This window comes from Ovis aries, chromosome 13 (assembly GCF_016772045.2).
Source record: "Ovis aries strain OAR_USU_Benz2616 breed Rambouillet chromosome 13, ARS-UI_Ramb_v3.0, whole genome shotgun sequence".
NCBI lineage: Eukaryota > Metazoa > Chordata > Mammalia > Artiodactyla > Bovidae > Ovis > Ovis aries.
This window is the reverse complement of record NC_056066.1, coordinates 77,004,913-77,028,928: the sequence shown is the minus strand read 5'-3', so window position 1 is coordinate 77,028,928 and position 24,016 is coordinate 77,004,913. Positions and strand designations below refer to the sequence as shown.

The window sequence follows — 24,016 nt, the reverse complement described above, 5'->3', positions numbered from 1 at the left end:
TGACCTAAAGCTCAACATTCAGAAAATGAAGATCATGGCATCCGGTCCCATCACTTCATGGGAAATAGGTGGGGAAACAGTGGAAACAGTGTCAGACTTTATTTTTGGGGGCTCCAAAATCATTGCAGATGGTGATTGCAGCCATGAAATTAAAGGACCCTTACTCCTTGGAAGAAAAATTATGACCAACCTAGATAGCATATTCAAAAGCAGAGACATTACTTTGCCGACTAAGGTCCGTCTAGTCAAGGCCATGGTTTTTCCTGTGGTCATGTATGGATGTAAGAGTTGGACTGTGAAGAAGGCTGAGCACCGAAGAATTGATGCTTTTGAACTGTGGTGTTGGAGAAGACTGTTGAGAGTCCCTTGGACTGCAAGGAGATCCAACCAGTCCATTCTGAAGGAGATCAGCCCTGGGATTTCTTTGGAAGGAATGATGCTAAAGCTGAAACTCCAGTACTTTGGCCACGTCATAGGAAGAGTTGACTCATTGGAAAAGACTCTGATGCTGGGAGGGACTGGGGGCAGGAGGAGAAAGGGATGACAGAGGATGAGACGGCTGGATGGCATCACTGACTCGATGGACCTGAGTCTGAGTGAACTCTGGGAGTTGGTGATGGACAGGGAGGCCTGGCGTGCTGCGATTCATGGGGTCACAAAGAGTCGGACACGACTGAGCGACTGACCTGAACTGAATACAAGAAGTGCAGATGTTGGATGGCTGTACAGTTGGTTAATTTAGGAGCTCAGTGACATCAATGGTCTAGGTTCTTCCCATCTGTCATTTCTGCCACCTTCAAATGATCAACAATGTGCTTCCTCATGGTGTCAATAGGGCTGCCACACCTCCAGGCATCATGGCTTCACTCAGTTATAATAACTAATACTCAATCGAGTATCAGCAGCATCCCATGCACTTTCAAGTTATTAAGTATACTCATCCGCAAAACAACCCTGTGAGGTAGGAACTCTTATTGGTTTCATTTTACAGATAGATGCATCAAAGCTGGAAGAGATAATCACTTGCACAGTTACACAATAGGAAGTTGTGGGGCTGGAATTTGAACCCAAGCAGCTGGTCTCTAGAGCTACAAGGCCCAAAGTCTAGAGAGAAAGGAAAGGACCAGGTCAGCAGCCAACCTAGGATCGGAAGTGAAGGTCCTAAGCATTTCCTTCTCTCTTTCCTCCAGGCTGTATTTCCAAAGCTTTCAGAAGGAATATGACTTGGCAAAGCGCTGGAACCATGAATCAATCTAATATCTATTATGTTCAGATCAGACCTTGAACCAGAGCCTTCTGGAGATATCTGCTTCTAAAAGCAAGGGTTTCTTTGGACAAGTTTTGACGTGGGGAGTTTCAGGTGGCTCCACTAAGAGTAGCAGGAAGAGAACTGTGTTTTGCTCTGAAGAAGTGAACCCGAGCCTGCGTGTGCAGCCTTGGGTGGGGGTGTCCAGCTGTTCTGTCCAATGCCAAGGGTGGAGACATCTCTCTCCTCGTCTCAGAAGGCTGCTCTTGGTGCTTGGAATGGGAAAAGATTCTCTGGGCAGCTAGCCTGACTTACTGAGAACTCATTTGAATCTGGGGAATGATTGGCAATTTGGGACAGTCCGATAATGCGATTCTCACCTGGCTTGTTCAACTTGGGATGGAGAAAAAACCACCCCTTGGGGCTTTCCTCGGAGAAGGCAATGGCACCCCACTCCAGTACTCTTGCCTAGAAAATCCCATGGACTGAGGAGCCTGGTGGGCTGCGGTCCATGGGGTCACAAAGAGTCGGACACAACTGAGTGACTTCACTTTCACTTCACTTTCATGCATTGGAGAAGGAAATGGCAACCCACTCCAGTGTTCTTGCCTGGAGAATCCCAGGGATGGGGGAGCCTGGTGGGCTGCCATCTATGGGGTCGCACAGAGTTGGACACAACTGAAGTGACTTAGCAGCAGCAGTAGCAGGGGCTTCCCTGGTGGCTCAGTGGTAAAGAGTCCGCCTGCCAAGGCAGGAGACACGGGTTCAATCCCTGATCTGGGAAGATCCCACACACCGAGGAGCAACTAAGCCCATGCGTCATAACGACCAAGTCAGGGCTCCAGAGCCCGGGAGCTGCAACTGCTGAAGTCCACGTGCTCTAGCGAGAGCCCGTGCTCCGCAACAAGAGAAGCCACCACAGCCAGAAGGCCATGCACGACAAGGAAGAGTAGCTCCTGCTCGCCACAACTAGAGGAAAGCCCGTGCAGTAACCAAGACCCAGCACAGCCAAAAAGAAAGAGATGGGTAAATAAAACGAAAAAATCCACCCCTTGCTTTCTCTTAATTACTATCATTTTTAAAAGCAGAGCTTGGGAAGTAGGCGTGGCCTTCAGATCCTGTTGGTTGTTGTTAGTCACTCAGTCATGTCCCACTCTTGTGACCTCATGGACTGTAGCCTGCCAGGTTCCTCTGTCCATGGGATTCTCCAGGCAAGAATACAGGAGTGGGTTGCCATTTCCTTCTCCAGGGGATCTTCCTGACCCAGGAACTGAACCGGGTCTCCTGCACTGAAGACACATTCTTTACCAACTGATCTACAAGGGAAGCCCAAATCCTGAGCCCACAGAATCTGAGAGCATCTCATTAGGGAATAAGGAACTCTGTGTAACGTTTCTAAGCAGCATTCACTTCTTCCGCACGACCGTGAAACTTATGCAACAGAAACGAAATGGCATTTCCCACTATTTTTGAAGTACATGGTGACAGAAATTCTAAAGTTGTCCCTGTAGGAGAGAATTCCCCTATTATTACCGTCACTTTTTTTTTTTGCTAAACTGAATTTTTTTTTTCTTCCTCCTTTCTCTCCCTTCTTTTGGTGAATGTTTCCCAGCTAGAGCTGATATCAGGAACTGCCCTGGAGACAGACAGGGATCTAAGGGGCTTCTAGCTGAACATCCTGGATGGGAGGGGTGCAAGTGATGAGGAAGAAGGGAGGAGAGGTCAGACTGAAACAGGGAGAGAAAAAGGAAACCTCCCTTCGCTTGTGATTCCTTAGTCACGTTCGGTTCAGCGAGCTGCTCTGCGCCAGGTTTAGCTGCGAGGCGGCCAGCCCTGGACTAAGAGAGTCCCCACTGATCTCACGAGTGCCGAGCTCTCTATCTGAGTAATGAGACCTGGGCAGGCAGTGACCTGAGGCAGAGGCCTGGAGGTGCCACCAAACAACTCTGGAAAAGTTGAAAGGATTCGTTGATTTGTTTATTTATTGATGGATTGCTAATCTGGTTATTGCTTTTCTCCTCCTGCTCTGATCTGGAAACACCAGGAGGGAAGGAACCTTATCCACTGTAGTCACTGCTGTAGCCCAGCCTGGCACACAGTAGGTCTTCAATAAACACTTGAATGAATGACAGAAGGAACTTGCTGTCTTTCTTTGTTGAATGCCTCACTGTCTGCTCCCCTTCCTGGCGTGAGGTCAGCTCCAGGAGGGCCTGAATGGTTATGTCTTGCTGACTTCCATGGTCCCAGCACCTCCTTCCATGTGCAGAACTTCGTAGGTGCTTGTGGCGGACACCTCACTTTCTCTGTTTTTTTTTTTTTTTTTTTTTGGCTGCACCATGCGGGATCTTAGTTCCCCAAAGAGGGATCGAACCCGTGCTCCCTGAAAGGGGAGCGTGGAGTCTTAACAATTAGACTGCCAGGGAAGTCCCAGATGCTTCAGAACCCCAAGCTGTTCAGGCAGCCATGTCTCAGGAGATGGAGCAGGATTGTTTTAAGTTGATGGTTACAACCTCGCTCCTGGTCAAGGACTATTTAAAGGTGGTCACGTGTCCCAGTCTGGCCTATGAGGTGTAAGGGAGAGCCTGCTTGCTGAGGGCTTTGGAGAAAGTTTGATAAGAGAGAGGCCCTTTATCCTCTTCTTTCCTTTCCTGCTTTGGAGTGGTGTTAGCAAGCGATGTGGTGGATACAGCAGCCATGTTGTGACTGTGAGGCTCCAAACGTTGGAAGAAAATCCACCATGATGAGGACTGCAGGGTCGCTGGTGCCTTGGTCCTTGATGAAGTCACCAAGTCCTGAACCAGGCTGAGAAGCCAACCTCTCCTCAGGACCTCTTGTTAAATAAACAACGTCTTATGGGTCGCAAAGAGCTGGACACAACTGGGCGACTAACACCGTAAACACCGTATGACTTAACCCATCAGTAGCCCATTTTCTCCTCCGTGAGCTGAATGCATCCGAGTAGATTCAGTACTCAATGCAAGAATTGAATAAATAAAAGCCTTTACTTCTGGAGTGCTTCCCTGGTAGCTCAGGTAGTAAAGAACCTGCCTGCAATGCAGGAGACCCTGGGTTGATTCCTGGGTCAGGAAGATCCTCTGGGGAAGGGATAGGCTACCAACTCCAGTATTCTTGGGCTTCCCTTGTGGCTCAGCTGGTAAGGAATCTGCCTGTAACGTGGGAGACCTGGATTCGATCCCTGGGTTGGGAAGATCCCCTGGGGAAGGGAAAGGCTACCTACTCCAGCTTTCTGGCCTGGAGGATTTCATAGACTGTATGGTCCCGGGGTCACAAAGAGTCAGACACGATTGAGCAACTTCACTTTCACTTTCACTTGCATTGGTTTCCCAGCTCCAGATCTAACTGACTAGGTGACCTTGGTCAAGACACTTCACCTCTCTGAACCTCAGTTGCCTGTTCTGTAAAATGGGAGTCATTGTAAGAAAAAGAAGAAAAACACACCTGGAAAGCCGTGTTTTCTCAACCTCAGAAAAGTGACATTTGGGGCCAGATAATTCTTAGTTACCGGGGACCATCCCATACGTTGTAGGGCATGCAGAGGCATGATGTATCCACTGCTTGCCAGCAGTACTCCCTCCCCAGTGACAACCAGAAATGTCTCCAGACATTGCCTTCCCCTTTCCCTTACCCCATCTCCGTCCATGGGACTGCCTTTCCCTTCCCCATCTCCATCCATGGGATTTTCCCAGGCAAGGATACTGGAGTGGGTTGCCATTTCCTTCTTCAGAGGATCTTCCCGACCCAGGGATTGAACCCGGGTCTCCCGCATTGTAGGCAGATGCTTTACTGTCTACGCTACCAGGGAAGTCAAGTCAGTTTCATTCCAAAGCCAGGGTATTCCGACTATCCTCTCTCTTTGGGGGTAGAAGGATTAAAGACAAGGCAATTGAGGATCAGAGAGGTGCTGTGACCAGGTGAAGATCACATAGCAGTCACTCCAGAGACCTCTTTCCAAGGGAGCTGGTCACCTTTTGGACACAACTGACTCCACTCCCCAAACCTGGCAGGCTCATCTACCTCATACCCTTGACTCTGTGTCCAGGGGAATGTAACTCATTCAAGCACTGCCTTGTCCAAGATCAAAAAGCAGCAGCTCAGAGAGGGGATAAGCCACCTTACTTTTGCCCTGTGTCCTTAGGCACCTGCAGTGTTTACCCAGAGGCCACTGGGAGAATAATCCTGGGTGTTTGGAACAGCCCAAAGGATGATTACAGCCTACAGGGGGATACTATTGACACCTGAATCAGCCAATCTACACACAGACAAGACAATCTCTGGGTCCAGAAGAGGGGCAGGTCAGGAACTGTGAGGACAGTTTGGAGAGTGGGGCCGGGCTAAGAGGGCTGCTCATACCTACAATATTAATCAAGAAACACGAACAGAGAACTTTCACCTGCGGGGCACTGTTCCAAGTAGTCCCTATGGATTAACACATGACCCTGTATAGAACCCCATGAGCTAGGTACCACGGTCATTCCCATTGTCCAGACGAGAACATCGAGGCTCTTGAGGCAAGGAAACCAGGGCAAGGTCACCCAAAGAAACTAGCCAGGGTGGGAGCTGGGGTTTTAACCTGAACAGCCCCCAGGGTTATCTTCCCTTCGCATCTTCCTGTGGGGCAGGTGAGGACATTTGTCGAGCACTTCGCTGACGATCAAGGTCACACAGAGCAGCCTAGACTGGCAGCAAGGTTTCCCAAGGCATTATTGGTGGGTGGGGGGCGCGGAGGAATGGGGGGGAGGTGGGCTCGCTCAGAGCAGCTGTCACTAGAGCAGATAATACTTTCCTCCGGGAAAGGTTGGAAGGGGCAGGCTCATCTCTGGGGGTCGGGGTGGGGGGCACAGAAGTTATAAAGAAAGAGAAAAAGAAAAGGCAGGAAGGAAGAGGAAAGAGAGAAGAGGGGGTAAGAGAGAGAAGGAGAGAGCCGAGCCGCGCGTCTTCCTTCCCAAGGTCGTGGGAGCGCCCGAGGGCAGCGGGCAAGGTTGGCAGCCTTTTTCGGGGGCCGCTAGGGGTGAGCGCGGCGAGGCGAGGCGGGCTTGCTCCCGAGCGGCCCTGCCGCCAGCTTCCCCAGGCGGGTGTTGACTCAGCCGGAGCGGCAGCCGGCCCTGCGCGCGCGTGCTGCGCGCGGCGGGGGTCGCGTGTGTCGGGGTGGGAGTGGCGTAGCCCGCGGCGGGCGGGGAGCCGGGCGCCACGCGTCCCGGCGCAGAGCCGGGGAGCCGGCCGCACTGCTTCGGCGCCTCAAGGCTCCGCGGGGCCGCGAGCGGAAGACTCTCACCCGAGAAGCCCGGTGGTCCGGCTCGGGTTGAGCCGAGCTTCCGACGTAGCCGCGCCGCGTCTCCAGGGGGAGCGGGGCGCGCGCGGAGCGCCTGTGCGGCCGCGGCGCGGCGTGGCACTTGGCCGACGCTCCCTGGGCGGCGGGGCCCGCCGTCCCGGAGCCCCGAGGGCCGGCCCCCTCCCGCCCCTCGTCCGGCCTCCGCGCGCTGCCTCCGCCCCCCGCCCGGGCCGCCCGCCCCCAGGCCCGCCCGCCAGCCCGCCCGCCAGCCCGCCCGCCGCGCCATGCGCCGGGCCCGCCGCTGAGCCCGGCCCGCCGGCGCGCCCCGTCCGGGATGGGGCGCCTGGACGCCTGAGTCGCCGCTCTGCGCGATCTCCGCGCCGGGGGAAGGAGCTGGTGCCGCGCGGCCGCGCTAGGATGGAGGTGTCCGGCGGCCGCGATCCCGGTGGCGACGGGGCTGGGGGCAGTGCCCCGCCGGACCCCCTGGCTCACGGCGCCGCTGCGCCCAACTCCGGCCCCTGTACAGCCGCCCGGGAGTCGGAGCGCCAGCTGCGCCTCCGCCTCTGTGTCCTCAACGAGATCTTGGGCACCGAGAGGGACTACGTGGGCACCTTGCGCTTCTTGCAGTCGGTGAGTGTCGCCCCCGGGGGATCGCGGGGACAGTCTCCGCTCCGGCCGCCAGCCCTGCTGCGGAGATCGGCGGGGGTGGGGGTGGGCTCCGGCGTGGCTCCCCACAACCTGTGGCCACGGTCCCCGGGGAGGGGTTCGCGAGGATCGCCTCAGAGGCATCCCGCGGGGCGCGCAGAGCCGTTGGGGTGATAGGGCTGCTCCGGAGCTGGGCTGTCGCCTCTCTTGCCGGCCAGCGGTCCAGCCCCAACCCGGGGTCTCCTGCACTCCGTTTCCCCCGCCCCATACTCTGCCCTTTTGTCTTTTTTTCTACCCCCGGCGCCCCGTTTCAAATAGTTTTAAAATTAGTTAAATCCGTGAGGCAGGGTCTTTGGGACCCAGGCGCCGAGAGCTCGGGCTCCTGCGTTTTTGCCACGTTCCCCCCTACGGGGATTTCTTGGCCACCTAGTGCACCGCGGACTACTCATCTAGGACGGACCCTGGAAATCCTCGAGCCCAGCATCCCTGCGCGCCCCGCATAGTAGGATAAAACCCAAAGCCTGGAGCAAGAACAGAGGTCGCCAAAGCCCCTCGGTAGGACTCCTCTTTCCCACGCACACGCATTTGCTGGGGCTGGGGGACAGTGGGTTTCAAACTCACGACTCGCCTGTTCCATCCCATTCCCCTCCACCCCCAACCTCAAGTTGCCAAACCACTGGCATCAGATTCTATAAAATAACTGAGCGCTTATTATGTGCCAGGCGCCTACGTATGTCATGAGAAGGTTGGACCTTCCCAAGTGGCCCACGAAGTAGGGACGAATACCTCTCTCAGTTTTCAGATGGGAGAGTTTTTTAGCTCCAGAGGGTCTGAGTAACTTGCCCAGAATCAAACAGCTGTTTAACCGGGGATACTGGATTTTGAACCAGGGCAGTCTGTTCTGTACTGCATTTCTTTGTTGTTGTTGTCGTTTCTTCTCTTTCTTCTTCTTCTTCTTTTTTTTTTAGTCTGTGAGAGGGAGGAAGGGGCCACTTCCCTACCGTCCTAGGAAGTGAGAAAAGTGGCTAGGGGGTGGAGGGGGTGGGTCTGAGGCAGCCTGGCTGGAAGTTAGGAGACTGGCAGGGCTTTAATCTCCCAGCCTCCTGCTGGGACCTCATTTACTCCCTTCTCTGCTCTAGGAAGTCTTTTAATCCTGGTGCAGGAAGGGCTGGGGGGCAGCGGGCAGAGGGGGCAGTTGGTGGTTCCTTCAGAAACCCCAGAGCCAGGCCCTGCAGTTCCCAGTCTCCCCGGGGAAAGAGGGAGGCTCTGGCATCCTCTGGGATCCCCTGTGGCTTAGGGGTGCAGCCGAGGCTGTGTGAGGTCTGAGTTTTAACTCCAGGAGGATGGAGCCCTTCTCTCTGTGAAAGGAGGTGTGTGTGTGTGTGTGTGTGTGTGTGTGTGTGTGTGTGTGTGTGTGTTGAGGGGGTGGTGGTGGAGAGTTGTGCGGAGGCATTGAAAACCTTTTGGCTGAAGGACCCTTCTAGAAAAGCCTATGAGAATGAAGCAGGATTGGCATTTCTTTCCCATCCCTCCCTCTCTCACAGAAAAAAGAGAGAGAAAAAAAAATCTGCTCAGTTTGAAGCTGGCAGTTTCTGAATTAAAGATGTAGGCAGTCCTGGTGTCTCTGAGCAATGTCAGCTTCCAGGGAACTCCTCACTTCTCCTTCTGAGCCACTCCCTGCTTCTTAGTCTGGAAGAGAAAGAGCAAAGACAAGCCAGTTTTTACATTAATGGGGAAGAAAAGATACCCAGTACTCCCACATCCTTGCCCTGGATGGTGTGGTGCCTTTCGGAAGAGATAGGAGATGGTGTTTGGGTTCACCGTGGTTTTAAATTGTCCATGTGTAGAGTCCAAGGAAGCTGAAATAATGGAAATTGATTAGAGTCATTCTTATTATTAAAAAAGAACAGGAAAAAGATAAAAGACTTCTACACTTCCATATCATCGCCTTGACACTTTGAATCTGCTGAATTCATCCTTTTCCTTTCTTTTGGACTGCCCCGTCTGTTTTGAGATGAGCTGGTTCTGACGTTGACATCTTGGATCACTCTCGCACCTGTCCTGGCCTCAGTTTCTCCACTTGTCAGAGGCAGGGAGGGGAAGCCAGGCTTTCTTTCTGCCTTGTCTTTTTGGGTGTCCCCAAGCTTGTGCCAGCAAATGGACTGATTGTGTAACTTGATCAGCCGTACCTCAGTTGTGAGCTGCAGGAGACCTCTCTTGTTTTGCTTTCTCAAAAACGGTCCCCAAACAACCCAAGGTCTTTCAGTTTTGAAAACCCAGGGCTTGGAGCTTCACGAACTGCTAATTACCAAGGCTTTCCATGGCAGCCAGGCTGGCAGCCTGCAGGCTGTGAATCTCTCCTGTCTTCCCACTCCCTCCTCCCAGCCTTTATGTTATACTTACTGAGGGACTGTTCCTGCTTGGAAGAAATGTTGGGTAATCCCTCCTTGCTTTTAATTCCATGTGGCAGAGGCAGGTCTCAAAGGGCTGCCCTGGCCTCCTTGAGTCCCTCATTTTAAGGTCCCCTTGCCAGTAGAAGTGAAGCCTCTGTGGTAAACTGAGCATTATGGGAAATGCAGAAAAACCAGGTCTTAAGTTTCTGTGCTGGAGAAGGGCATGTTCTAGCCAAGGGTGGCAATATATGAGTGTTTCCAGAAATCCAAGTATGAGGTTGAGCTCTGGAGCCAGACTGCTGGGGGTCAGGTCCTTGGGCTCTGTGACCTTAGGCAAGTGGCATAACCTCTCTGAACCTCACTTTCCTCATCTGTAAATGGAGAATGATAGTACATCTTATAGGGTTTTGAAGAGGATAAGTGAATTATATTAATATATATATAAAGCACTTAGAACATTGCCTAGCAGGTTGTAAGGCAATTCTAAATATGAGTTATTATAGTTAATTGTTATATGATACTTAAAGATTACAGATGATTAGGATTACAGGATTCTAGTAGCCAGCAAGCAGGAGTAGTCAGGGAGGGCTGCCTGGAGGAAATGAGATCTGAGTCGTTACTGAAAGGAGGACAGGAACTCTGGGTGAATTTCCTTTTGACCATCTACATTCCAGACCTAGTTGTTTTGTTTGGTTCTGGGTTTGGGGGCTCTCAGGCTCCTCCAGAATCTCCCCGTCTTTCCTTACCTCCTTCAGGAGTTGGTTTGCACTTCCTCCCTTATCTCCAGTGGGGCCTGATGACTTTGGTGCCATATTTTCTGTCTGTTTATTGAAGAGCCATGGGAAGGGAAGGACAGCCCTCTCGTATTGATGCTGGATCTCTCTTGGAGGACCCTCTAGAGGTGGCAGGAGAAGATGCCTCGGATTTTGAGAACCTGGGGTCTCAGCCTTTAGAAGCCCTGGCAGTTTTAGGTGCATTGGGTATGCTCTTGTTAATAATGATAATGACAGTGATATTACTGCCTGTCATTACTGTGTAGGGGCTGACACTGATTCATTTCTTACCCTTCTATCCATTCATTTGATCTTTCCAGCACCCCTGTGAAGGAAGTGCTGTCTTATCCCCATTTTCAGATGAAGAAGCTGAGGCAAAGATAGTTTAAGTGAGCTGTTCATGTAGATAGCTGCCTACCCTGGAACTCCTGTCTGCAGCCACTTCACAGACTGCCTCTGGCTTATAAAGGGCTTGACTCGTGACTTATGGAGGTGGCAGAACTGGGATTTGAACCCAGGTCTGTGTGACCCTTACCCTCTGCCTGGGCTTCCTCTGGTTACTTCCCCTCTGTGACGCCTGTCTCTTCCGCAGAACGGGCACAGCTTAGAAGAATGGAAATATCAGGCTGCTGGGTTCCTGCTCTGTACTCCCTGCCTCTTTATGGCGTGAGGGTTGAGGTTGGGGCTCTGGGGCCAGGCTGCTGGTGTTCAAACCCTGGCTTTACTCCACACTGCCTGTAGGTGTCCCTGGGCAGGTCACCAGCCTGCTCCGTGTCTCAGTTTCCCTATCTGCATAATGAGCACAGTATAGCAGCTGCTGCCTCATAGAGGAAAGTTTGCATTTCCAGTGAGCCTGAGGTTATCGCTGTTAGCACTGTGCCAGGCACACAGTAGGTGCCCAGAATGCTCTGGTAGCTTTTTGAGGGGATGTGCAGCATTGGGGGGGCAGAAGAGTTGGTCTTTTTGGGGCTCAAAGTCTTCCCCCTTAAAAAGAGGCCGTGTGATCCTTGAACCCACTTGCCTCATGCTTATATTGGTTTGGGGTCTCCACCTACAAGTCAAGGAGGCTGCCTTTGGGGACAGCTGCCAATGGCTTTCCTAAAGGATGTGTCATCCAGCCTGGGTGGATGGGCAGAGAGACTCCTGTGTCGGGGGTGGTCAGCAGACCCCTGAAGGGCTCCCCTTGGCTCTCTGATGAGAGAAAGGGCTCCCCGTTCCTCCATGAGGCAGCAGCTGCTATACTGTGCCCATTAAACAGAGGGGGAAACTGAGACACAGAGCAGGCTGGTGACCTGCCCAGGGCCACCTACAGTGTGTAATAAAGCCAGGATTTGAATACCAGGACAGGACAAAGACGGGTCACTCTCAGACTCCCAGAGGGTCTTCCTGAACTGGCTGGGCCGGGGTCCCTGAGGAACAAGAGGCAGAGAGCTCCCAGAATGCTTTCTGTGCTTCTGCTTTCTGGGGGTAGGAGACGAAAGCTTTTCTTCTCATTGGAGCTCTGGTTGCCAAAACAAGAAACTGTGGTTTTGTGTTGTCACTTTTTTTTTTTTAAAGATTTTTGTACTCTTAGTCTGACACTAGGGAGCGATGCTGGGGAGTGGGGGTGGGGGGGTGCCTCTTAAATTTTGCAGTCACAGAATGACCTGCCCGGTGACGTGGCGGGGGGGTTTCACAAGGTTGTGTTGTGCAAAGGAGGATGCTCAGAAGTTCCGCCTTGGGAATATAAGCAATAACCATAATATGATATACATTGTATGTATGACATGACAGGAATTGGGAGAAAAGGATGGATAGAGGTGTATCTTGTGAAGAAAGGCAAGCAGAAAGATAAAAAAAAAAGGGAAAAAAAGGTTCTAAGAAATGCTATTTGAAATGCCCTTTCCATGTAAAATTAAGCATATGTAGGCTATGGTATTTCCAGTGGTCATGTATGGATGCGAGAGTTGGACCGTGAAGAAGGCTGAGCACTGAAGAATTGATGCTTTTGAACTGTGGTGTTGGTGAAAACTCTTGAGAGTCCCTTGGACTGCAAGGAGATCCAGCCAGTCCATTCTAAAGGAGATCAGCCCTGGGTGTTTGGAAGGAATGATGCTAAAGCTGAAACTCCAGTACTTTGGCCACCTCATGTGAAGAGTTGACTCACTGGAAAAGACTCTGATGTTGAGAGGGATTGGGGGCAGGAGGAGAAGGGGACGACAGAGGATGAGATGGCTGGATGGCATCACCTACTCGATGGACGTGAGTCTGGGTGAACTCCAGGAGATGGTGATGGACAGGGAGGCCTGGCGTGCTGCAATTCATGGGATCACAAAGAGTCGGACACGACTGAGTGACTGAACTAACTAACTAACTAACTATGAGAATATATTTTTTACAGCTTGCCAACAGAAGGAATTATTGTACTTTCAGCCTGATTATTAGTTGAAAGCACAGCAATAGTAATAATAATTTTGCTAAGACGTACATAGTGCTGGATGTTTGTAAGTCCCAGAAAAGCATTCTCTGTGTATCAGCTCCAAATTTCCAGGTGTTATTGTGCTTCCTGTTCTACAAATGAAACAAAAGCACAGAGAGGTCAAGTCAGTTTCCCAGGGTCACACAGTTTGACGGAACTGGGATTCAAACCCAGGTAGTGTGACTGCACAGTCCACGTTCTTTAACATTACCCTGAACTGCCCCAACAGGGTGCTGTGCTCACGATCCACATTCCTGCCTTTGTGAGACCTCTGGGCTGCCCAAGTGGGCAAGAATTAAGTCCAGCGATCCAAATGATCTGAGCTTTAGGATGCGAGGGACCCAGGACCAGCCCACTTTGTATTGGGCTGAACGTCATCAGGACGGCAGTGAAAATTTTGTGATGATAAAAACCTTAGCATCAGCAGGAGTTAGGTGGGGCCCCTCTTTTGTGTATGGCAGGCACAGCTATGTACAGGTAAAGCCATAAAGAAATTAGACTGCTTTTTTCAGAGGTAGAGGGAGCATCTGCTGTGTATTCCAGTCCGTGTTCCAGGCCACGAGGATGCAGCCGCCAACGGGCCAGACGTGGTCCTTGTCCTTATGAGAAAGATGAGTCAACAGGGATGCTCGAACTCATGCATTTGAATGAATGTGTTCTTCAAACAAACATCCCAGACACCCACTCACTATTATTCCAATGCTTGCTCTTGTAACTGTTGCTCTGTCACTTTAAGAAGAGATGGATGGGGTTGGTGTCCCTGGCTTTTAGAGGCTTCAAGGGCACCGCTTTCTTCGAGAGTGTCCCTTTTATCAGGCCAGTGAGCAGAAGAGCTGTTGGACTCAGGGCCACACCCTCAGATTAAGAAACCCACATCCTCTCTGCTTGACAGCTGGCCCTCTCTTAAAGCGTTTGTAAAAGTTGAGTCCTTGAAGTAGGCCGTGCCTCGCTGCAGAACTTTACCTCCCAGATTTTTGTGCTTTCTCTTCTCCAATAGACATAGGTTCTCTGGCTGGAACCCTAGTGGGAAGTGGGTAACCAGAGTTTGCTGTCCCACTGGCTTTGTTTTGAAAGCACCAGGTGAGGTCAGAGCTGGTTCCTGCCCCAGAATTTAGGAGACATAGAACTTGTGAGCAAGCCAGGGGTGAAGGGAGGGTCTGAATCTCCTTGTTTTGCAGGTGAGGCCCCCAGAGGGACCCCCTGTAGAAGTTGCATCCCCCAGAGGGAGGTGAGCCCTGGTCAAGGGTGGTGACTGCTGCTGGTCGGGGTTCCATCCTGAGAGTTCTGGAGAGAGAAGGCTTGGGGGCCTTCTCTGGGACTTGTGTTTTAGCCCGGATCCACTGTCCCCCTTAAACAGGTTCTACAAGGGGCACTTCCAGCCCTAGTAACTGATTTGGGGTGAATCTCTGCATCTTTCAACCTTTGGCATTATTGACACATTGGGCAGGATTATTCTTTGTGGGGGTGTCCTGTGTGTTGCAGGATTTCAGATGCATTCTTGGCCTCCACTTACTAGATTCCAGTAGCGTCCCCTTCCCCCTGTTGGGGTGATCAGAAGTGTCTCCAGACATTGTCACATGTTCCCTGGGGGCAAAATAGCCCCTGGCTGGGAATCACTGGCTGAAACCTCCTTTGATCACCAGCTCTGCTTTTGGCCCACTTGAAGGCAATTACATGTGTAGCACTGATATGTGTGTGTGTGTGAATGTGTATGTGTTTACATAAATGGCGTGATATGGTTTGTATTTTTCACTCTGCGGTGTGTCTTGGGTTCATGGTTAAAGGCACAGACTGGAGACAAAAACAGCCTGTGTTTGAAATGCAGCTCTGCCCCCGTATGACCTTGGATGAGTCGTTTTGCTTCTGTGAGCCCTGGTTTCCTCATCTGTAAGATGGTTGTAGTCCCCCGAGGGTGGCTGCAGGGATCGAGTGTAGTCACTCACATACCTGGTGCAGCTGGGTCCTGGGGCAAGATCAGTCTCCCCGAAGTACATGCCACAGAAGGAAGCCCTGAGGAAGGAGGGAAGCCCTTCAGACTCCCAGACGAGTCTGGATTTTTAGGTTTATTTTTATTTTCTTGACTCTTTGAGGGCCAGAAGGGACTCTGCCCGTCCACCCTTCTTCTGTCATGTGGTCAGACACACAATCTGTGTTTACCGCCCAGTTCCTTCCCCAGGGTGGAGCTGGCAACTGATCCCTTGGTTCTGGGCCAGGAGAGGTGAGGCTATTTCAGGCTGGCTGGCCTAGGGACACTGAAGGTTGGTAGAGGCAGGTGGCCAGTTGCTGGGGAGGGTGGGTAGCTTCTACAAGAAGCTGCTCCTAGGAGGAGTGAGGCCAGAGTCACCGTGGGGTATAGGCAGTCAATGCTTTCATTCACAAATTCACTTCTTAAACAAACAGAGGTTAAGCACCTACTAAGTGTCAGACATATGGGCTAGATGTTGGCACATGGCCAGTACAAGATGGACAAGGTTCTTGCCCTCGTGGAATCTTCATACAGTACAAAAAGAGATCGCTTGAGAAAGTGACGAGAGGTGTAATCATGATAAGATAAGCCATTGCGGTCCTGCTGGGTGCCAGGTACTGTATGAATTATCTCTTCGAGCCCTTGCAGCAACCTTTGGAATAGAGACTGTCATTATATCTATTTTGCTCCTGGGGAAGCCAAGGCCCAGAGAGGCTGAGGAAACTGCTCAAGTCCACACAGTTTGGGGAGAAGGCAGTGGCAACCCACTCCAGTACTCTTGCCTGGAGAATCCCAGGGACAGAGGAGCCTGGTGGGCTGCCCTCTATGGGGTCGCACAGAGTTGGACACGACTGACGCGACTTAGCAGCAGCACACAGTTTGAAGTGGGTGTACTGAGGAGAAAGGAAGGTGGAGGTACCCTGGTGACGGAGGTGGTGTCATCTGTTGAGATGAGACGGTCAAGGGAGGCCTCTGAAGAGGTGGCTGAGAAGGAGCCCGCCGAGGAAGGAACTGAGAGAAGCGTGCTCCAGGTGGTGAGCACAGCGTGTGCAAAGGCCCTGAGGCAGGGCCTGGTTCAGCTTGCTGAAGAGGAGGTCAGGTTGGCGTGGGCAGCAGGGGTTCTGGTGGCGTGAACCTCACGTGCACGGTGAGCCATTTGGGCTTGAGTCTTGGTGGGATGAGGAGGCCCTGGGGTGTGGCATGGTCTGACTGATGTCCTGAAACTCAGGACTGCACGACGCCCTTCCCAGGGTCCAGCAAACACCTCCTGCTTCCTGCCTGGGCACCCAGCCAGGAGGAGGACCGCATCTTCCCTTCCCACAGGCAGCTCCCCCCCTGTCTGTGCCTGGGCTGTCTAGTGACCTGGGCGATTCTGTCCTCTGTCTGGGTGGGTGCTGTAAGCCAACCACATGGGGAGAGGAGTTGGGGCCCCTCTTCATGGCCTGGGTGTGGACAGGCTGCACCGGGAGGGCTGTTGAGGTGAGAGACAGGTCCCTGCTTCCCGTGAGGGAGGGGCACCCCGTGTTTTCTGTTCAGGAAACTGATTTGCATGATTTAAACCTGTTCGGTGGCACCTCTGACTCCACCCTCCACTCACAGCTGTCACGACAGCACTTAACCTGGTGTCAGCTCGCGTGTCTTTTTCATACCCACTTCACAGATGAGAAAAATAGAGGCACTGAGGGTAACTCGCCCGGGGACCCACCCTGGGGAACTGGCCACTGCCTCCCGGCTCTCATCCTTGCCTCCTGTGGTCTGCTCTCCATGCACAGCCCGAGGACCCTCGTTAGACTTGTTAGGTCATGCCACCGCCCCGTTCAAAGCCCTGCTGTGGCTGCCAGTGCCCTCAGTCAAAGCCAGGTCCTCAGGGTGGCCCAGGAGGTCCCGTACCACTTGCCCTGTCTCTTCTCCCCTCCGTCTCCGAGGCATCTTTTTTTTTCATACGGTTTTTTTTAACATTGAGGTATGATTCACATACTATACATTCTACCCCCTCAAGAGTACAGTTCAGTGGTTTGGGGTATATTCACAAAGTTGTGCAATCATCGCTGCCGTCTAATTCCAGAGCATCCTGTCGCCCTCCCTTGCTCCCCTCCAGCCACACGGGCCCTTTCTCAGGGCCCCAGGCGTGCTCCTGCATCAGGGTCTTCCCATTGGTTCTGTCTGGAGTGCACTTCCTCCAGTATCCCCGTGGCTCATTCCTTCAGGCCTCTGCTTAAACCTCGTGGTCTTCGGAAGGTCTTTTCTGACTACCCCCCCAACCGCTTCCTGTTTGAAATTGTACTCTGCCCCCACTTACTGCTTCCTGTCACCTTTTCTCTCTCTCTCCAGCACCATAAACAGTGCCTGGCACATAGTAGGTGCTCATTAAATATCTGTCAAGTGAAGAAAATAAAACATCTCCTCTGTACACACACACACACACACACACACACATTTATTTGTTTATTTTTTGACTGCACTACGCAGCTTGTAGGATCTTAGTTCCCCGACCAGGTATTGAACCCACATCCTTGGCAGTGAAAGTGTGTAGTCCTAATCACTGGACTACCAGGGAATTCCCATATTTAAAAAATAATGTGGTGGTCTTGATTTATATAAATGCTCAGTATTTTTGTGTGGATTTTTTGGCCCCGGGGTCTGGCCCAGATTGTCTGAGTCTGAATTGTGTCTCTGCCCCTCAGTGGCTCTGTGATCCTTGGCAAGGAGTTTCCCTCAAGGAGTTGCCCCTCTCTGGGCCTCAGTTTCCTCATCTGTAAAATGGGTTGGGACACTTTGTTCAGTGTTGGCATATGGCCAGGCTCCAATCAATGATAGCTGTTCTTTTATTAAAATTATCATCATGTTTTAGAGTCTCAGTATTTCCCTTCTTTTTGTTCAAGAACAGTTATGGGGTCTTGTCTTGAAAAGCGTGCCTCAGATCATTTTTGGGGCTTGAAATAAACAACTGAATTCATTTTGGCCAGGTGTCCCCTTACCCTGGACTCCTGGTCTCTGTACTCCTGTCTCTGAAGGCAGTTGGGAGAAAGGACATCTCTGGAATGACTGGCATTTGAGAAGAGATTATTCATCTCCTTCCCTGAGGAACCCACCCAAAGATAGGAAAAAAACGGTCATCTTCTCAAAAATGCATGAAGGCCCCTCCTATTCTCCCACTCTGAAATCTCTCCACAGACTTAAGTGGACACAGAATAAACCATTCTCCACTTCCTGGGCAAGGCTGTTATACATTCTGCTTTCTTTGCATCCTAACAGTTGTGCAGATGAAGAAATTGAGGCCCAGAAATGTGAGGCCACTTACCCAAGATCACAAGAGAGGGTGTATCCGTTGTCTATCGCTGTGTAACAGACTACCCCGCATTTAGTGTTCTGAAGCAGCTCTATTGATGACCACCTTGCAGTTTCTGTGGTCAGAATTCTGGGCACTGGGTAACTGGGTTTTCTTCTCTGGGTCTCACACGGCTGCGGTCGTGGTATTGGCTGGACTAGCATCTCGTCTGAATCTTGGGGACCTCTGTTTAGCTTCTTGGGTGAATTTAGTCCCTTGCGGCTGTCGGACTGAGGTCCCTATGTTCTTTCTGGCTGTTTGCTGTGATGACTCTCACCTCCTCAGATCCTGGTCATGTGCTTTTTAAAAAAATCCGTTCTGACAGTCTCTGCCTTTTAATTAGACTGTTTAGCTCATATACATTAATGCAGTTATTGACAGGGTTGGGTTTAGGTCTAACATCCTGCCATTTCGTTGGATCTCCTTCCTCTCCTGTCCCCATTGTGCTGGAGGAAAGGCGAACAGGAAACGCAGGCTGATTGAATCCAGACCCCTTGCTGTGGCTTACACAGCCTCTGAGGTCTGGACTCTGCTCAGCACGCCAGCTTCATCTTCCTTTGCATTCAGGGTGTCCCGGGCTTTCTGTTCTTGAACTTGCTAGGCTGGTTCCACCTTCTCAGCCTGTTCGTTTTGCTGTTCCGCTTGCCTGGAGCACCTCTAACCATGCTGTGCATGGGGCCCTTCCCTCTCGTTTAGCTGTGTAACCCCAGTGTCACTTCCTCAGGGAGCCTTCGCGTCCTGGTCTCTGTATCACCACACCCTTCTTGGTACCTGTCACTCTTGAAATAGTCTGTTTACTTGATTAGCGTCTGTCTTCCCCACTAGGATACAAGTCACACGAGGTCAGGGCCCCGGCCTGCTGTTCACTGACAGCCCTGCCGCACCCAGCACATAATGGGCGCTCTGTTAATGTGGGTCTTGGGAGTGAGTGTGCGAGCGAAAGGGATTGGATGGGGTTTACTCTGTGGTGGAGGCTCTGCCGGCTCCTGCCACCAGGCCTTCTGGTTCCTTGACTTTGGGGAGCTTGGACCTCAGCGTGGGGAGTGCCTGCAGACTGGCGTCCTTGGCCTCTTGCCCTTACCACACTGGGAGGGCCGAGGGAGCTCTGTGTGGTCCCAGCCACTGGCTGATGGCAGGCCAGGCTGTTGATTGGGTGTTTTTTTTTTTTTTAATTTTAAAAGTTTATTAATTAAAAAAAAATAAAAAATTTTTTTTTTGTCTGTGCTGGATCCTTGTTGCTGCACGCGGGGTTTCTCCAGGGGCAGTGAGCAGGGGCTGCTCTTCGTTGTAGCGTGCATTCTTCTCATTTCAGTGGCTTCGCTTGCTGTGGAGTACGGGCTCTGGACACAGGCACTCGTGGCATGCAGGCTCAGGAGCTGCGGTTCGAGGGCTTAGGTGCCCCGCAGCATGTGGAATCTTCCTGGAGGAGGGATCGAACCTGTGTCCCCTGCATGGGCAGGCAGACTCTTATCCACTGTACCACCAGGGAAGTCCAACTGGGTGGTTTTTTTAAGATTTATTTCCCCCTGATCAAAAAGGTCGTAAATATAGTGGGGGTGTATGTGTCAAAAACACATTCTCTTATGTCCTTTTATTACAGATTCTCTCAGATGGAACCAAGTATGGTAAAATGATACTTTATGTATGTACCTGGCTGTATATGTTACACATTTCTGCACATGTTCAGAGGTCTAGACGTAAAACTCCAGTGTGCTCTATTTGTGGACATTTTAATTCACTTTTTCAAAGTTCATTTTTGGGTACCTTTCAGTGTTGACATTTCAAGAATAGAGAGCACCCCATAGACCTTTAACCTAGGTTCACCAGTTTGTTTTATAATTCTCCCCTCTTCTTTCCCCTCTCCACCTCTCCCACCTCCCACACACACATGCATGTACACACACACACACAGAGTTTTGTTTCCTTTGATCCATTTGAGAATAATTGCAGACATGATGCCCCTAGACAATCTCCTAAGAACACAGATATTCTCTGCTATAACCACAGTACACTGAACAAAATCAGGAAATGTAACATTGGTAGTGAATTATACAGCCCACAATCTGTATTCAAATTTCACCTGTTTTTCCAAAAGTGTTCTTTATACTCCCCCCCCCAACCCCCCTCTTTCCTGGAGTACTCTTGCCTGGAGAATCCCATGGAGGGAGGAGCCTGGTAGGCTGTAGTCCATGGGGTCGCACAGAGTCGGACACGACTGAGCGACTTCACTTTCCCCTCTTTCCCCATCTCCAGAATCCAGTCCTGGATCATGCATTGTGTTCAGTTGACTTCACTGGTGATTTTGACTGGGTGTGACTTTTACCCCTTGTGTGGGTGGTAGAAACTCTCTGCTGAGATGTAGTTCTCCCACTTTTGTCCCCAGGCCACCACTTAGCAGCTCTGTGACCTTGGGCAGATGGCTCTTGGGCCTCAGTTTCTTTGGCTGTGAAATGGGGAGATCTCTTTTTCTCCCTCGCACACATTTTATTGAGTGTGTGCTGTGTTCCTGGGTGTGTTGACACTGGGGATTCAGCAGTCACAGGGTAGGCAGACATCTGGGTCCTCAGGCTGGTGGCTGAGAGGAGAGGATTTGGTGGAGTAGACTAGGATAGTAGGTGCTGTGCGTTGAGCTGACTCCCAGGGACACACTCTTCGCGTGGGCTGTTTTCGCTGTCACTTTGCTCGTCGTAGAACTTTTGGAAAATAAAGACAAGCAAAAAGGTCTCACCCTTCCAAACAGCTGTTTCACCTTTCGGTACATTTCCTGCTCGTTCTTTGCGTGTTGTTTCAGCCGAGGTGTGATCACACCACACACACGGTGTGATGTTCTCTCTTGCCTCTTCCGTGCAGCTCCTGTGTCACCGCCAAGCACACTTCATTGCTAAGCTTTTGATGGCTCTGTGCTGAAACATGGGTCTCTGGGTCCGCACTGTCCAAGCTGACTTGCTAGGAAACTGTTGACCGAAACCGCCCACCTTGACCAGCCCCACTTGCCTGGGTTGTCTCACAACAGGAGGCACCGATAAGGAACGTGGTGCTGCTGCCGAAAACTGACTGGGAACATTCGGGAGGGATCAGAAGAGGGAGGAGGGAGATGACCAACCTCCCAGAATCCTTTGCGTTGGCTTCCATCTTGGCTGAGCGATGCACGTGCCACCAGGAAGGACCCTGAGTCAGACTATGGGCCGAACAAGATGACTGGCCAGAGACAAGCCACAAAAGAACCCCGTTCCCCTAAAACCCGAGACTGTGAGTCACGTGGCAGAGCAGTTCTCCTGGGCTCCCTTACCCCGCTGCTTTCCACCTAGGCGCCCCCTTTATCAGCACGGGTGTCTCCTCGGGCAGTTCATTTCTGAGTGCTAGACAAGAGCCCACTCTTGCGCCCTGGAAGGGGCTTCTCCTTCCTGCATCAGAATCCTGGTTACTTACAAATTGCTTTACGTGGGCCCGCTTCATTCTGAAGCTACTGCCCAGCCCTTAGACTGATGGGGAATTAGATGAATTAAGACCTGTCATGCTCTCAAAGCAATGCCTGGCACATGGTAAATGCTTGGTGTATATTAGCTATAGTTATAATAATTATTACAATAACATAATGTAATAATATGGTATATTATAATAACACAATATAATAATATACTATAATAACATAGTATAATAATATACTAATAAAATTATTATTATCATCTAACCATCCCTTTTATATTGAGTATTTACATAGATTTCAGCTTTTCACAATTATGGACCATATGTGTCTTTGTTCAAGCTGCCAGTTCAGTAACTGGAAGCTGAAGAAACTTTGGTTGAGGGCCTTGTGGTCTTTACCAACCCAAAGAAATCACCAACACCTAGAATCCTAGAATTGAGTTGTCAGAGCTAGGAGAGAGCATGACATTATCTCAGCCAATTGTGTCATTTTCCAGATGGGGAAACTGAGGCACAAAACCGTCCAGTGAGTTAGTTGGTTCAGGCTTACAGTGTGAACAGTGAACAGTGAACAGTGTGTGGCTGAGATGGAACTTGAATTGAAAGCAGAACCCCAGGATTGTTCTGCTCTTGTCCGACAGCTCAGGTGCTTGGAGAGGGAGGGTTTAAGTTGTGTCCAGATGAGCTGGAGGAGTCCTGTGTACCCAGAGGTTTCCTGTGTCTTTGGGAAACTTTATTTTCAGCTCCTTTGACTTCAGTGGCCATATGATATGTGTATGTGTGTCTGTCTGTCTGTCTTACTATCATTCAGTGGTCATGGGTCCATAGCCCCACGAGTTCCAAACTGGGGGTCCTCAGGCCAGTGCAGTGCTTAAATTTTTTTTTTATTGGTTGTCAGCATTTCTTGAAAAATTAAGAAATTTCATATAAAAATCTTTATTTCTGATTTCTTAAACAATCAGAAGACCGGTCCGCATTAAGCTTGCGTGCCTACAGGCGAACACTTGCCTGGAGCTGAACAACAGCCGCCTTCTTTAGACAGGACTTGCGGTCTCCAGTTTGCCACAGTCCCTGCCCTTCCCTAATGTCCCCGACATTGAAACCCAACGTTGGTTGCCATTTGCCATTGTGCTCGCTCTGCTGGACTTAAAAAAAAAAGGCTCGAGGACATTGGAAGAGTTCTAACCCTTGTTTCCATCAGATGGAAAACTGAAAGCCAGACCAAGAGAGTTTCATGTTCTTTTCTGTTTGTTTGGAAATTTTGCTGACTTCTTGATTTTCGGTTGTGCTAGGCTTTCTCTGGTTGTGGTGAGTGGGGCTGCTCTCTAGGTACAGTGTGCAGGCTTCTCACTGGTGGCTTCTCTCGCTGTGGAGCTGGGCTCTAGAGTGCACAGGCTTCAGTAGGTACGGTGCACAGGCTTAGTTGCCTCACAGCATGGGGGATCTTCCTGGACCCGGGATCGAACCCATGTCTCCTGCATTGGCGGGAGGATTCTTAACCCCTGAGCGGCTGGGGAGGTGTGAGAGTTACATGTTTTAAGAAAACAAAAGCAGCCAGCTTTCCCTTTGGAAGGATTACTAACACCTTTAGTAAGCAAAAAAAGTGCTTTTTTGTCCAAAGGTTGTGACCCTCATCGTCATCACGGAGGACACCTATCCTGCCCCCACCCCAGCCCCTTCCACTCAGGCAGCTGAGTCTGAGATGCATTTTGCAGTTTGTGGGTGCTCCCTCTATCATCTGAGGTGAGCGGAGGGGGAGAAGGTGGTTCTCTCTTGGAGAGGGTGATTCTCTTACCCCAGCTTCCACTTCCTGTGGCCTGTGGGCAGTCACTCTCTTTTCTTTTTTGCAATCTCAGCTGTCGAACTGGAGGTTCCCACACTCATCTGTCCTGCTTCCTGAATCTTGTTCTGTACTTGGGCTCCTTTGGGAGATTCCGGGCCGCAGATCCCCGAGAGGACGCAGTGGGCTCCTCTGTGGGTGTTCAGAGGTCCCTCAGTTGCCATTGGGGGCCTACGCTTGGACTCGAGGACCCCGATGCCTTCCCAGTGAGGCTTGGCGTCCTCCTTCTCTCCTCGGCTTTGTTTCTCCAAAATCTAGAAGGTTTTGAAACAGCAGCAATAAAAGAGCAGCAAGTGCTGGTCCTCAGGCTTCTTTGGTTGCAAGTGACAGAAAACCAGTTTAATGCCTTCAACATAGACCGGACTTGCTTGGTTTGTGTTAGGGGAGGGTCCGGCTGCTCCAGTGGGGTGAGTGGGCTCTGATTGGCTGTCTTGAGTCACGTGCCCAGCCCAGACCCCCCCCTCACTGAGGCTGACCGGCCAGATATGGGTGAGGGGCCCACCTGTACCCCATGCCCATGGAGGAGCCGTGAGTCCTGGAAGGCAGACTCCAGGGCCCTGGGACTGGGAGAAGGGGAGGGATGCCAGCTGAGAGCATCTCTTCTCCTCTGTGCTGGTACCGTCATCCCGGATTGGAAGCCTTTGCCTTCCC

General features: G+C 51.3%; 1 protein-coding gene across 1 annotated transcript in view; it reads left to right on the top strand.

The window, feature by feature from the left end:
- Positions 1-6,803: 6,803 nt before the first annotated feature.
- The window catches only part of PREX1 (phosphatidylinositol-3,4,5-trisphosphate dependent Rac exchange factor 1), a 180,530-nt gene continuing 163,317 nt past the window's right edge, over positions 6,804-24,016 (top strand). The window contains exon 1 of the mRNA XM_027977300.2: positions 6,804-7,166. Within this exon, the coding sequence (XP_027833101.2) occupies positions 6,954-7,166 (213 nt within the window). The 5' untranslated portion in view covers positions 6,804-6,953. The remainder of the gene's footprint in view (positions 7,167-24,016) is intronic.